The 13,749-nt window shown below is 35.6% G+C and overlaps 1 protein-coding gene across 1 annotated transcript in view; it reads right to left on the reverse strand.

The window, feature by feature from the left end:
• Positions 1 to 7,695: 7,695 nt before the first annotated feature.
• Positions 7,696 to 13,749, reverse strand: part of Uba6 (ubiquitin like modifier activating enzyme 6) — a 57,963-nt gene continuing 51,909 nt past the window's right edge. Inside the window, exons 32-33 of the mRNA XM_042678090.1 lie at positions 12,375 to 12,469; positions 7,696 to 8,706 (exon numbers count right to left, since the gene is read on the reverse strand). Coding sequence (XP_042534024.1) covers positions 8,571 to 8,706; positions 12,375 to 12,469 — 231 coding nt within the window. The 3' untranslated portion in view covers positions 7,696 to 8,570. The remainder of the gene's footprint in view (positions 8,707 to 12,374; positions 12,470 to 13,749) is intronic.

The following is a 13,749-nucleotide window of genomic DNA, read 5'->3' on the forward strand; positions in this document are numbered from 1 at the left end:
TTTTTTTGTTTCCTGGGTTAACTAAATATTTCTTCTGTCCAATTTCCACTTGAACATTCTTTAGTTTTCCTAAATCCTATCAGTTCCTAAAAAGCCTTAGTAGGATTTTGTTGAAATTTGATTTGACCAATATATCAAATATGTCATTTAAACTAGCCCTAGTGGCTAGATCAATGAAATGCGCTGAGATATGCTTTTCCAATAGAAATACTATATGTCATCTATGTTGATATTGGAAGTAATGAATTTTCATATTCTTTACTGATATTACTCTTTAGGTAGTTCAAATCTTGTTTTTATTGGTGCCAGTCACAGGGTTTGAACTTAGGTGCTGGGTTATGTCCCTGAGCTTTTATGCTTAAGCCTAGCGCTCTACCACTTGAGCCACAGCTACATTTCCAGCTTTTTGGTGGTTAATTGGAGGTAAGAGTTGTATAGACTCTCCTGCCAAGGAGGCTTCAAATCCTGATCCTCAGATATCGGCCAAGTAGCTAGGATTACAGGTGTGCACCACTGGTGACCTTTTAAAGGACAGTGAAAGGTTATATATCAATTTCCTTCACAAATATGATGTTGTACATTGTACCTGTAATCAGTCCCACCCATACTAGATCTAGTGAAACAAAGTCTCAGATATCATTTCATCATTTCTTTTATTTGGAAAAAAAACTTCAATATCTATTTTGATGACCACATAATCTGGGAATCATTTATGCAATTAAGAATTAAAAGATGCAGCCTGTCCTCTACTCTTGGTTCTAATTACTTGGATGTTGGGCTTTTTTTTTTCATCTGAAAAAAATAAACGGCTAGAATAGATTCCTAATATTCTTTAGCTTCAATGTCTTATAAAGATGCTGAAAGGGCTGGGTGTAGTAGCACATACCTGTAATGTCAGAATTTGTGAGGCTGAGGCAGGAGGATGGTGAATTTGAGGTTACTGTCAGCTATATAGTGAGAAACTCTCCTAACATCCAACATACACACCCCCTCCCCCCAATTCAGGATAGGATACAGACACATACAAAGGAAAGGTATGTGAGACAGAGGAAGATTACCATCTACAAGTAGAGAGGCCTGGGTTGGGGGTGGGGGTGGGCAGTGAAATCAACCTGACCTGTCTCAATTAAGATCTAGCCTGAAACTTTTTTTTGTTGTTGTTGTTGCTTAAGCCACAAAGCATACTTGCTATAGCAGCTGTAGTAACTAGTTCAATGAGCTACTTGTGATTCCTAAAAATACTGAGTCTTCTATTCTTACTCAATGAATTAGTTTCTTAGGGTTGGTTCAGAAATCTACCTTTTTAGTATGTGCCACAAGTAAATGCTGTATGAAGTCTAAGAACCATTACTTTAATATCTACTGTTATTAAGATAAATTATCTCTTTAAAATATCTAAGTAAGGCTTTCTCTTAAATAGGAAGGCAATGTTAACTAATCAGGAATCTTAAATATGATGAAAGTTGGGGCATAAATCCTCCAGCCTTAGGGCTGGAGGCATGGCTCAAGTGATGACAGCTGAGAAAACAAGTGCATGAATGAGGTGTTGAGTTCAAGCTCAAAAAGTTATTTATTGAACACTTATATACACTTCCTTGTGCTGATATTCAAAGTAGATAAGAGACTAGTGAGTATCAATCTTAGTACCTCTGAATGTTGAATGTTGACATTCTATCAAAAATATATACTGGAGGAAGTTCTAAAAGCTAAATTGAAATTCTATACTCAATATCTACACATCTCATAGTGGATTATAATTATTTTTACCTTTTGTTCCAGTACTAGGGCATGAACTCAGGGCCTTACACTTTTACTCAGTTTTTGCTCATGGCTATTGTTCTACCACTTGATCCACACCTGCAATGTGGAGATGCATATTTGCTGGTTAAATGGGAGTTAGTCTTACAGATTTCTGCTTGGGCTGACTTCAAACATGATTCTTAGATATCACCTTCCTTGAATAGGTAGGATTATAGGCGTGAGCAATAGGCACTGGGCAACATAATGGATAATTTTTAATACACCCCTTTCTGTGATTGACATAATAGGTTTATTAAAAATCAGTAAGGAATTAGAAAATTTGTTATACAATTAACAAACATAATTAATATGTACAGCATACTGCCCCTAATGACTAGTTTTCAAATGCATAAAATTACCATATTCCAGGCTACAAAGCGAGTCTGAAGCAGATTCAAATGATTAAAAGATCATTTTTTTCTCATCAAAATTCAAATAAACAGAAAATAAATAAAAAAAAAAAACCAAGATTTAAAAAAGGTCATTACAAAAGTCATGTTTGGTAAATAAATATTTGCCAAAATAAACAGGGGTTTGAATAAGTACTAATAAAAATGAAAACATTTACTTATTTATGTTGTCAGTTGTGGGCTCGAACTCTGGGCTTGGGCGCTGTCCCTCAGCTTTTCAGCTCAAGGTGAGCGCTCTACCACTTGAGCCATAACACCACTTCCATAAAAACATTTTAATTAAATATTACTGTTAAAACCCAAACTAGAGATGACAGAGGTAGGGTAATGTAATCATATTACAGTACAATAGTAATTTTTCAAGTGCATAAAGATGAAAATGAATGAAGTAACTCATTTCTAATTAATAGAAAAAGTAACTAAAATTGGGAAGGATGGAAATTATGACTGGGATAACATAAAGATTGACAAAACCAAAATTTGAACGTTAGGAATGACTGGATTGTTATGTTTAAAGTTAAAACTATTCACCATCCTAATCCCCAAATATGAAAGCATCACTGCTTTGTTTCTAGATGCAACAGCAACATGAAAAAGCCAACTATATTTCACACACAATTAGAGAACTGTAAAAACTTGGTGTAATTGTGTATTTTTTTAAAAAATTTAAGTAAGCATCAGCTAACCGATGGTAGCAAATAAATTACCTGGCTGACATGTGGGAGAAAACAGAAAACTCAGCACAGTAAACTTTACCTGTGACCACTGCATCTGGGACCATTTATAGACGTATCTGCAAGGGGTCACTGAGAAGCTGTCTAAGCTAACAGGGTAGGAATTCAAAGGTAGAGTCTACAGTTAGTTACCACACTTTGCAACCTTAAAGGGCTGAACCTTAAGAGTAAGGTGAACAGTCTAGCACAGTCTATAGCTCAGTGCTGACTCACATAGAAGGCCCAGAAGAGTTTCTGAAATTTGATCAAAATAATCCTAAAATTACTAGTGTCTAGAACCTGGCACAAGAAAATGAAAAATCTCTGGAGGAAGGATATCCATGGCAATTTTCCTTAAGTTTTCAAATATAACAGTGGCAAGGAGGGGCTGGGAAGGTGGCTCAGTGGTAGAGCGCTTGCCTTGCAAGCCTGAGGCCCTGGGTTCGATTCCTCAGCACCACATAAGCAAAAAGAAAAAAAAGCCGGAAGTGGCGCTGTGGCTCAAGTGGTAGAGCGCTAGCCTTGAGCTAAAGAGCTGAGGGTCAGCGCCCAGGCCCAGAGTTCAAGCCCCATGACCGGACCCCCAAAAAAAAAATAGTGGCAAGGAATTAAAGATTACCAGACATACAGGAGGCAAGACAGAAGAATGAGGATAAGAAACAACAAAATAGATGCACAGGAGGGTCTATTATTAGACCCAGATTACAAAATAAGTATGTTTTCTATGTTCAAGTAAATTAAAGCTAAATAATTTGGGACATCTAGAATCTACAATAATGACAGATTTGTATGATTACAATTAGAAATTTGAGAACTGAAAATAAGAATAACAAAGACTCAGAATACAGCTGGACTAGTTTTTAACCAAGTAACAAAAACATATCTGCTATGATGAAAACAGCATATAGAAGTATATACTGTTTTGTTTTTTTTTTTGTTGGCCGTGGGGCTTGAACTCTGGGGTTGGGCGCTGTCCCTGCACTCTTCAGCTTAAGGCAAGTGCTCTACTGCTTGAGCTACAGCACCACTTCTGGTTTTCCAGTGGTTAATTGGAGATAAGAGTCTCACAAACTTTCCTGCCTGGGATGGCTTTGAACCGTGATCCTAAGATCTCAGCCTCCTTAGTAGCTAGGATTACGGGCATGAGCCACCAGCACCCAGCCAAGATAAATACTTTTATTTTTTTTTAAAATTCAGAGATATAGTCAGTCAAGAGAATATGGGTTTTAGTACCACTTGATAGTGCTTCTGGAAAAAAAAAAGAGGAAAAGAAAGACCAGTAATGAGTGGTAAGCATTATCCATCATACATAGGATTAATTACTAAAGAATTAAAAAAGTTGGGGTTGCAGGTGTGGCTGAAGTTGGTAGAACACCAGCCTAGAAACTGTGAGGCCTTGAGTTCAAAAAAACATAACTAAAAAGTGTAAAAGGAGAAACTCAGGCTTTTAGAAGAGATCAAACAAAAGACTGATATTACTTCACTGTGTACCTAACCTTTAATAAACTTGTTTTTAATCAAATAATATGAGGGAAAGATAACTACAACTATAGATCTATAACTAAAGATTTTTCATGCATTGGTAAGAAAAAAAACTGCCAATACAAAAGAAGAAGATGTGTAATAGAATTGACATTTTCACTGGTAATTAGAAAAATATAGAGTAAAACTAGTAATACATAATGGCACATCCACTTCTTATCTAGTGCTTAGAAAAACATTTATAGTAATCTATTAAATTTTTTTGTGCCAGTCCAGGGACTTGAACTTGGATTGGGTGCTGTCCCTAAGCTGATTTACTTAAGACTAGTGCTCTACCACTTGAACTATAGCTTTACTTCCAGCTGTAGATCAACTGTAAATAAGTATCTCATAGACTTTGCTGCCCAGGCTGGCTTTCAAACCATTGTCCTCAGATCTCAGACTCCTGAGTAGCGGGCATTACAGACATGCACCACTGGTAGCTATCTAAAAAGTTTAAGATACAATACATACCTTATAACCAAGAAACCATATTTGCAATAGAAGACTTAAAATAATTCTCACTTGCCGGGTGCTGGTGGCTCATACCTGTAATCCTAGCTACTCAGGAGATCTGAGGATCTGAGGTTCAAAGCCAGCCAGGGCAGGAAAGTCCGAGACACTCTAATCTCCAATAAACCATTAGAAAAACCGTGGCTCAAGCAGTAAATTGCTCGCCTTGAGCGAGCTGAAGAGTACAGGGACAGCTCACAGGCCCCGAGTTCAAGCCCTATGACCGGAAAAAAAAAAAATCTCACTGTGAAACTGGAATTATTCCAAACTAAAAACATCCATTGTCAATACAATGAATAAAGTGGGCATGGGAACGGAACACAAAGGTAAATTACGCAGCAGTGATGACGAATGTATTACAGCTATAACATGGATGAATCACATGCTGAATGAAAGAAGCAACAGAAGAATGCATCATTCTTTTACTAAGCTCCAAAACAGACAAAACTAAACTATGTTTTTTAGATTTACACACAGAGGTAGTAATAACATAAGAACAAGGAGAGAGCTACCACCAAAGTTGAGAGTAGTAATTACCAGAGGGTATGTGTAAGATGGTTGTGACCGGGGTGTTCATCATGGGTAGTTTTTGGGTTCCTGTCAATTTTTTTTATTAATTTGAGTTCTCATTATGTGAGTTGTACCTTTAAAATTATACCTAATTCTGCATATTTATAAAGGTAAATATTTCTAAGTTATAATTTATGTATTTCTCAATTAGAAACAAAGCTTTTAAAGGAAAAGTGAATACAAATCACCTCATACTTCCTGATTCCTAAGACTTCACCTTCCTGATTTGTTCTTGAAATTATGAAAAACAGAATACCCCTACCTAGTGATGTCATACAAAATGATTAGCTATTAGCAGTCATAATGAGATTATGATTTATTCACTATTGTTGAAAAAATCAGGTCAAAAGGTATTTTTCCCCTCAAAATTCCAAGAGAACAATTTTCTTTCTGTCCTCATTTTAAATTGTGGACTCTAAATATAGCTGAATGTTTTATGCTTTGACACTATTACCACCAGTATGTGCAGTAACAGATAAAATGCAAACACACACGTTTCCAAGTCCTTGAAACAATTTATAAAGAACTTGCAAACAAGCATACCAAAATTCTAAAATGGAATGATTTTAGAAATCTTTAACCTATGGTTTGTCATTTACCAATCTATTTTACATGATGACAATTATTTCTACCTGTTGCATTTATTTTTACTGCTGCTGTTTAATAAATTCATTACTGTATTACTAAACTATATCACTAAGTTCATCTCCAGGTGTTTGTTGAAATATAGTTTCCAAGAGACAAAAACATTTTTACATACTATTCCTCCACACTCAATGAATGCTGAAACATGATTTCAAAGCAGGAAAACTAGAAAATACAAAAGCAACATTACACATTAAAATGAGTAGCAGAATCACAATGTTTGGAGCTAACTATGGAACATGGCTATACAGATATATGAAATTTTAATTTATTTTTGTTAAAAAATATCACCCAATGAAATTTTTACAAAATGACTTTTGCACCTGGGATTTCAATCGCCAACAGTGATCTTATGGAACTGAAATAAAAAAAGTAAGAGTAATTGCTATTAACTTTACTCTGGCTTTTTAGAAGTGAGGGCAATAATCATTATCTTTAGGCAAAAAAATAATGATAAAATTCTTGCAAGTTTTACTCAGGAGACAGAGGCAGAAGAACTGAGGTATGAGGCTGACCTGGACAATGTGCAAGAATCTACCTGAAAAACTAAGAAGCAAAAGGATATGGGGGCAAGGCTCAAGTGATATAGCATACCTAGCGTATTTCTAAATTTGCTATCAGAGATGTGAGACTCCTATTTTAAGACTGCTGAAGGGATACCTGGAAAATATCACTTGCTGTGAAAGAGCACATGACAAAATGAAAAGTGGGGGGAAAAAGTCTTGTTGTATAAAAGTCCTTTCTGTTATCTGTACCCTCTAAAGTTCTAGGCCCTGGCGCCTTGGTATTAGTCTTAGTTTCAATTTTATATAACAATAATTTTCAGTATTACATTTGGAATATGCAGTGGGAGAGGACAGGATTTTATGAACAAAAATTATTTATTTCTAAGGTACGTATTTCTTTGAAACTTGTCCTATTCACCCTTCCCCAATCTCTTAAGTGAATAAACAAATTTTCCTTTAATTATACAAATTTTCCCTCAATTCCCAAATGTTTCCCAACTGGGTATTTTTAACAAAAGGATACAAATCACATGGCTGGCAGAATAATTTAAATTATTTAAAAGTGGGAAAGGAAAAGGTAAGTATGTAATACAAGGATACCAAACTGTAGTAACACTGATGTAAATGTGGTTTCTGATTTATCAAAATACTTATTAATGGTCTGAACAGGAAAGCAGAAGACAAAGAGCTGAAGGGAAATGACTTCCTGAGGTTGTGAAGTGTCAGTGGTTTTAGGATGCATGACAGCTCTAGCAATAATCACTTGCTGTCTTCATTGCCTTTACAGTACTGAATATAATTTACACCATTTTTTTATAAAAGCTCTTTTATCAGATTTGTAATCATTCATATCAAATCATTCACACCAGAAAACAGAAAGTTTCTCTCATTAAAGACCTAAAAAAATAATTTGTATCTTTATCAACTCCCTTTCTAAGAATGGGGAATAAAATGGCATGTTTCCCACTAATGTATTTTCTATTAGGATGCTAAAAGAAAAAAAAAAAATCAAGACTCTACTAGTGATCATTTTTTAATTGCTAAATTTCATCTATTTCTAAGGACAATCCCTTTACAAGACCTTTTAGTCTTATGAGTACTACAATCAGGTTTAGGATTCCAAATAAATAAAATGCCAAATTAGAAGCCATATTTAAAAATTAAATGACTGCCACATTTATCTGTACACATTCACAGATTTTCTAGGAGGGTTGTCAAGAGTCCATGTAATACTGTTAACATTAAGGGCAAGTTAACATGTGTTATCTGACCTACTGCTCATGGCTTACAACACTAATAATTATCAACAAAAATTCTGATTTGGGGGAGACAATGATATAAGAAACACTTAAACTAACAAAGGTATCAGGACAGAAAACAGTAACTATACAATGTAAAATCTCTACTTTTCATCTGCCAGTACCTCTTTCCTTTTCCCATTGGTATTAAATTATCACAGCTTAGACATGTAAGAAGTGCAGAGTACCAAACACTGTTTTGAAAAAATGGGTCTCAGATACCAAACAAAAAAAGAAATTAAATACTATTAAACTTTTTTGAATAGTTATGTTAACTATTTTCAATTTTTTTTGATCCTCATTTCTTCTGGTCGTAGCTAAGTACTTTATTCCTTCTTTTCATCTGAGAGCTTAATTTGTTGGAAGCATTATAAAATGGTATTCCAGTTCAAGTTGCTTGTGATCATAGCCACATGAAGCATTAGACAAGTGCATACTCCACTTCTGATTATCTTGTAATTCTTCAGTTTCCTACTGATGTTTCCCTTAAATTAAGGCTTCATCAAGGAAAAATCCATAGTAAAGAGCTTATTTTTGTTAGCTTCTGAAAAAGTGCAAAATGAAGTAGTCTTCAAGTAACTAAGACAACTTCAATTAATCAGTGCCATGACTGAAATAGTATCTTACTGGAGGTCCAGGCAAGTCTTCATCTCCATCAGTGTCAGGGGCAAAAGACACGGTAAGATCCACATACTTTTTTTCAGTAGAAGGTTTCACAAGTTTGTGCATTCTAAGAGAATAAGCAAGAAAGAATGAATTCTTTGGTAAGTTCTATAAACTGAAAGAATGATTTGTTAACTAATGCTATCCAGAAAATCTAGACTACTCTCTAGAATTCATTTTAAAATCTATCCATTTCTCTTATATATACATTTCTCTATATATTCTAAAAGTCTATATTGGGCCAGGCACCAGTGTAACATGCTATAATCCTAGCTACTCAGGAGGCTTGACACCTAAGGACTGGGGTTTGAAGCCAGCCCGGGCAGGAGAGCCCACGAGCACTCTTATATCCTCCTGTTAACTACCAAAAAAGCCAGAAGCAGAACTATGGCTCAAGTGGTAAGGTGCTAGCCTTGAGCAAAAGAAGCTCAGAGACAGCACCCAGGGGCCCTGATTTCAAGCTCCAGACTGGCCAAAAAATTGTATGTATGTATGTATGTATATACACATACGTACGTATATATATATATATATATATATACATACACACATATACACACATTTATATATGGAATTGTAAATCAAACTAGATCGTTGTTGGAAATGATAAAAGAAAATTGGTAATTCAATCCGATTAAAGTATTATATATGAGTGAAATACTATGGTTTAACACCTTTGAGCCATTAACAAATACTTTCACAAAGATAAGCGTGAGAGGTTGTGTCCAGGGTGTGGGTATTAGTGAGAAAGGAAGAAGAACACAGAAGAGTGAAGGAGAGGGCTGGGAAGGTGGCTCAGTGGTAGAGCGCTTGTCTTGCATGCCTGAGGCCCTGGGTTCAATTCCTCAGCACCACATAAGCAAAAAGAAAAAAGCCAGAAGTGGCACTGTGGCTCAAGTGGTAGAGTGCTCGCCTTGAGCTGAAGAGCTGAGGGACAGCGCCCAGCCCAGAGTTCAGGCCCCATGACCAGAAAAAAAAAGAAGAGTGAAGGAGGCAAAATATGGTCAAAACACATATGTAAATGTGTTAAAATGGAACAATAAATCTTGTTGAGCATGATTTGGGAAGTGAAGAAGGGAGAGGAGGTGTATCTGACCAATGGACATTGTATACACACATGGGCATGTCAAAATGAGCAGCCACCTCCCCCTACGATGTATAATTAATTGATGCTCATAAAAAATGCAAGGGGAACAAAGAAAATTGATTATAAACTAAAAGATCTAAAAGAATTCCCAAAATGTAAGCAATGATTTTGGAAACATGTTCTTCCTATGCTCTTTATGAGGCATTCTCTAACATTTTTCTCTAAAGATTAAAAAAGTAGCCTAGATTACATGCCTAAAATACAGTCTTCAGGGCTGGGAAGGTGGCTCAGTGGTAGGATGCTTGCCTTGCATGCATGAGGCCCTGGGTTCAATTCCTCAGCACCACATAAGCACACATAAGCAGAAAAAGCCAGAAGTGGTGCTGTGGCTCAAGTGATAGAGCACTAGCTTTGAGCTGAAGAGCTGTAGGACCTTGCCCAGGCCCAGAGTTCAGGTTCCACGACCGACCATAAGAAAAAAAAGAAAAAAACAGTCTTCAGTTCTTTCTCTCTAATCTACACGGCTGTAAAAATTGTCTTGAAATGTATGTTTGATGTTATTCTGTTGCCTGTAATATATATTGAGTACCTAGTTTATGCCAGGCTCAGGACTATGTAATCTATTTAATCCTCACAAATAATTCTTCCTAGTTTAAAAGGTTTTATCCCATACCTATCCTTTCATTCTTTCCCCCATTCACCTTCACCACATTACCTTTGAATTTATTCCAAAATATCTTAATTTCCACCAGACCATGCTCTTGTTTAGCTGCATGAATAAACTTGTTTTTGCCAGAAATACTCCTTCAAAGATAGCTCAAATGAAATCTACCCCAACTAGAAGATTGAGTTATATGTTGTGTATAATGATCTGATTTTAGTTCATGATTAATATTAATCATGAACTAAAATAATCAGATCATTACCCTTAGTAGACTGTGAACTCCTTAAGAGCACAGTTACTTGTACAATACAAAACAGTAACAGTAGTAATATTTATGGTTTTGTTAGGCTTTACTATTATAACCCTCAGCACATGGCAAAATCATTCTTAACTTTGAATAGAAAACTATTATGACATGAGATTTAAATAGCTGCCCAACCATGTGAATCCAGGTCTTTCTATAGCCAAGCTGAAGTCTTCAACCACAACCTCAATGACTGACCTAACAACATCCAGCTACTCAGTAAGCATCCAGTAAATGCCTGCTAAATGAACAACATATTACAATAAAGAACTAGCATTAACAAAGTATATCCATGATGGAAGTATCAAAGATCAGCCAACTCACAAATTTTTCTTTTTTTGCAGCAAATTTTGAATAAATTTTGATTAACCACTAGACTTTACACCACCCCCTACTCTAGTCTAGGTAGCAGCCAAAAGATACTTACAGATCCTAATGAAAAATAACAGGTTTAAAGTTATCAACAGAGTCAATTATTCTTACAATAAATATTTATGGATGGCTACTATGCCAGGCCTAAGTGTAAACATAAAACAAACCAGTCTTTCCTTAGTGGAAGTTACTTTCGAGTGTAGGATAGAGGAATGAGACGGGTAGTAACAAATATGTAAGCAAATATATAGTAGCCATAGGTAGTGTTAAGTTCAATGAAAAAAGAAAATGCAGAGCAGAGAAGATGGGCATATAGACTGAGGCAGGGTGCAGGTTTCATATTAATCCCTCTGTACATCACCTTTTCAATAACAACAAAAAGTTAAGAAATGGCTTTTTAAAGCAAGTACAAAGACCAGAAGTGAAAATTAGCCAGGCTCCCTATTAAGGAACAATTACAATCTGAGGAAACAAACAAGAACCAAGAAAGGTCCCATATTAGAACATGGCAGGAGTGTTGGAGGAAAAGTAAGGAGGTAGCTGGAATACAGTGAGCAAAGGGAGAGAAGGTTGGGAGGAACTAGGTCATATAGTCCTTGCAGACCACTGTCAAAATTCTGGCTATCCTGGTTCCTTTTCTGTCTGTTTAAATGCTACCTTACTAGGTAAGAATACAACAGGCAAATAGAATATCTAGACTACTAAATGTAACAACCTAACTCTGCCTCTCCCCACATTTCTGTCTCATCTTCCTTATTCCCTCCATAGTACTTGCCTCCATCTGATGTACTTTTCTAGTTGTTACATAAACATCTTTAGTTAGTAGTGACTTTGCTTTGTTCAGAACCAGTCACAGAAAGCATCTTCAACAAGTCATTTGAAATAATGGCATTCTGGCATTTTGGTATTATATCTGTTTCATAAATCTACTTCTCATGTTTCTATATAAGAGAGAGATATACTTTTACTTTCTACACTGACCAAATCAAACTTCTACGCCCCTATATCTGATCCTCTTTCCAAGGATATAGTCACCTTAGGAATCTATTTTGAGGAAGCCTGTAGGAGTTCACTTGGCATTAGATAAGAGTAATCTTTTTATCTAAATTCCCACAACTTCAACACTTAATTTTCCAGCATATATCTAGCTTCAGTATGGTTTTTGTGAATATTTTTTTTGTTGTTGGTCATTGGGATTGAACTTTTGGCCTGGGCCAAAAAAGGCCCTCATCTCTTCAGCTCAAGGCCAGCACTCTACCACTTGAGCCACAGCACCATTTCCTCTGGTGCATTATTTAAGATACTTACGTTAGCTTTAACCTTTTTGCATGACCAGGCATTACAGGAACATAAAGCATTTTGACTCCCTGTACCACCATTGTTGGCTCAATTCCGTATTTCTCCTAAAAGTAAATACCCAAAAGAGAAACATTCAAAACCCTCAAACAAAATGTTGGGGTGAAAATGTTTTAAAATGAACAGTGAAAGGAGAACAAACGTATACTAAACAATATTTAGCCTAAGTAATATTTGTAATTGCAAATATTTACAATTATAATCTTTGATATATAGTTTATAATGCTAATATTTTACCCATTAATAATGAACAAAAACTACAGAAGTCCCCTTTTTATACGTTCTATACTTTCTATAGCCCATCACAGTATGAAAGAATTTGATGGAAAATTTGAAAAATAAACAATTTCTAGGATTTAAATGGTATGCCATTCTGGGTAGTGCAATGAAATCTCAGTCTGTCCTTCTCTCATGGGATGGGACTCATCTCTTGGTCCTGCTTATCTGCATTGTATACTCATCCACTGGTCATTCAGTGGCTCTCTTGGTTAGCAAAGTGTTAACTGTGTTAATAACATGAATAGACATGCCATAGAAAAACCTGATTGAAAAGGTGAAAGTTCTTGAATTTATAAGCATATAAAATCATATGCTGAACAACTGTGTTCATTGCAGATTTACCATAGCCAAGACATGGAATCAACCCTCACAAAATCAAGAAAATATGGTATATTTACACAACAGAATTCTACTCATCTATCAGAAAAATATGGTATCATAAAGAAATGAATGGAAAGATTTGGAAAAAAACTATATTAAATGAAATAAACCAGACCCAGAGAAACATAGATTGCATGGTTTCATTTGTAGCTAGAATGTGCCTATAAATCTACACATAAATACACCTTAGGGTAAAAGATAAAAAAAATACACTGGGACATGATAAACTGTGCAAGTCTCCAGGCATTCACACACAGTGAGACCAAAGGATATTCTTAAAACAGGAACATAAAGGTGCAAAACCTTTGTGCATCAGATTATATAAAATAATATTTATTAAGATAAACTCCAGGAAATAGAAACAAGGCTTTTTCCTTTGTTGCTGTTTTTTTCTTTTCTTTTGTTCATTTATTTATCTATCTTTGGGAGGCTAAGGGGAGGGCACAGAAATGATGGGACAAAGGGTGAACAAATGTACAAGTGGTACTAACTAGACACTACATTGAAAATGAACTATACAACTCGTGGATGAGGACAGGAGGAAAAAGAGCAAGCGAAGGGGTGATACTTACCGAAAAGGAATGCTCTCTTTATCTGACTTATGTAACTGTAACCCTTCTGTAAGTCACCTTTATACTAATGCTAAAAAATTGCATAAAAAAACATC

Source organism: Dipodomys spectabilis, unplaced genomic scaffold (genome assembly GCF_019054845.1).
Source record: "Dipodomys spectabilis isolate Male_0828 unplaced genomic scaffold, ASM1905484v1 ptg000043l, whole genome shotgun sequence".
NCBI lineage: Eukaryota > Metazoa > Chordata > Mammalia > Rodentia > Heteromyidae > Dipodomys > Dipodomys spectabilis.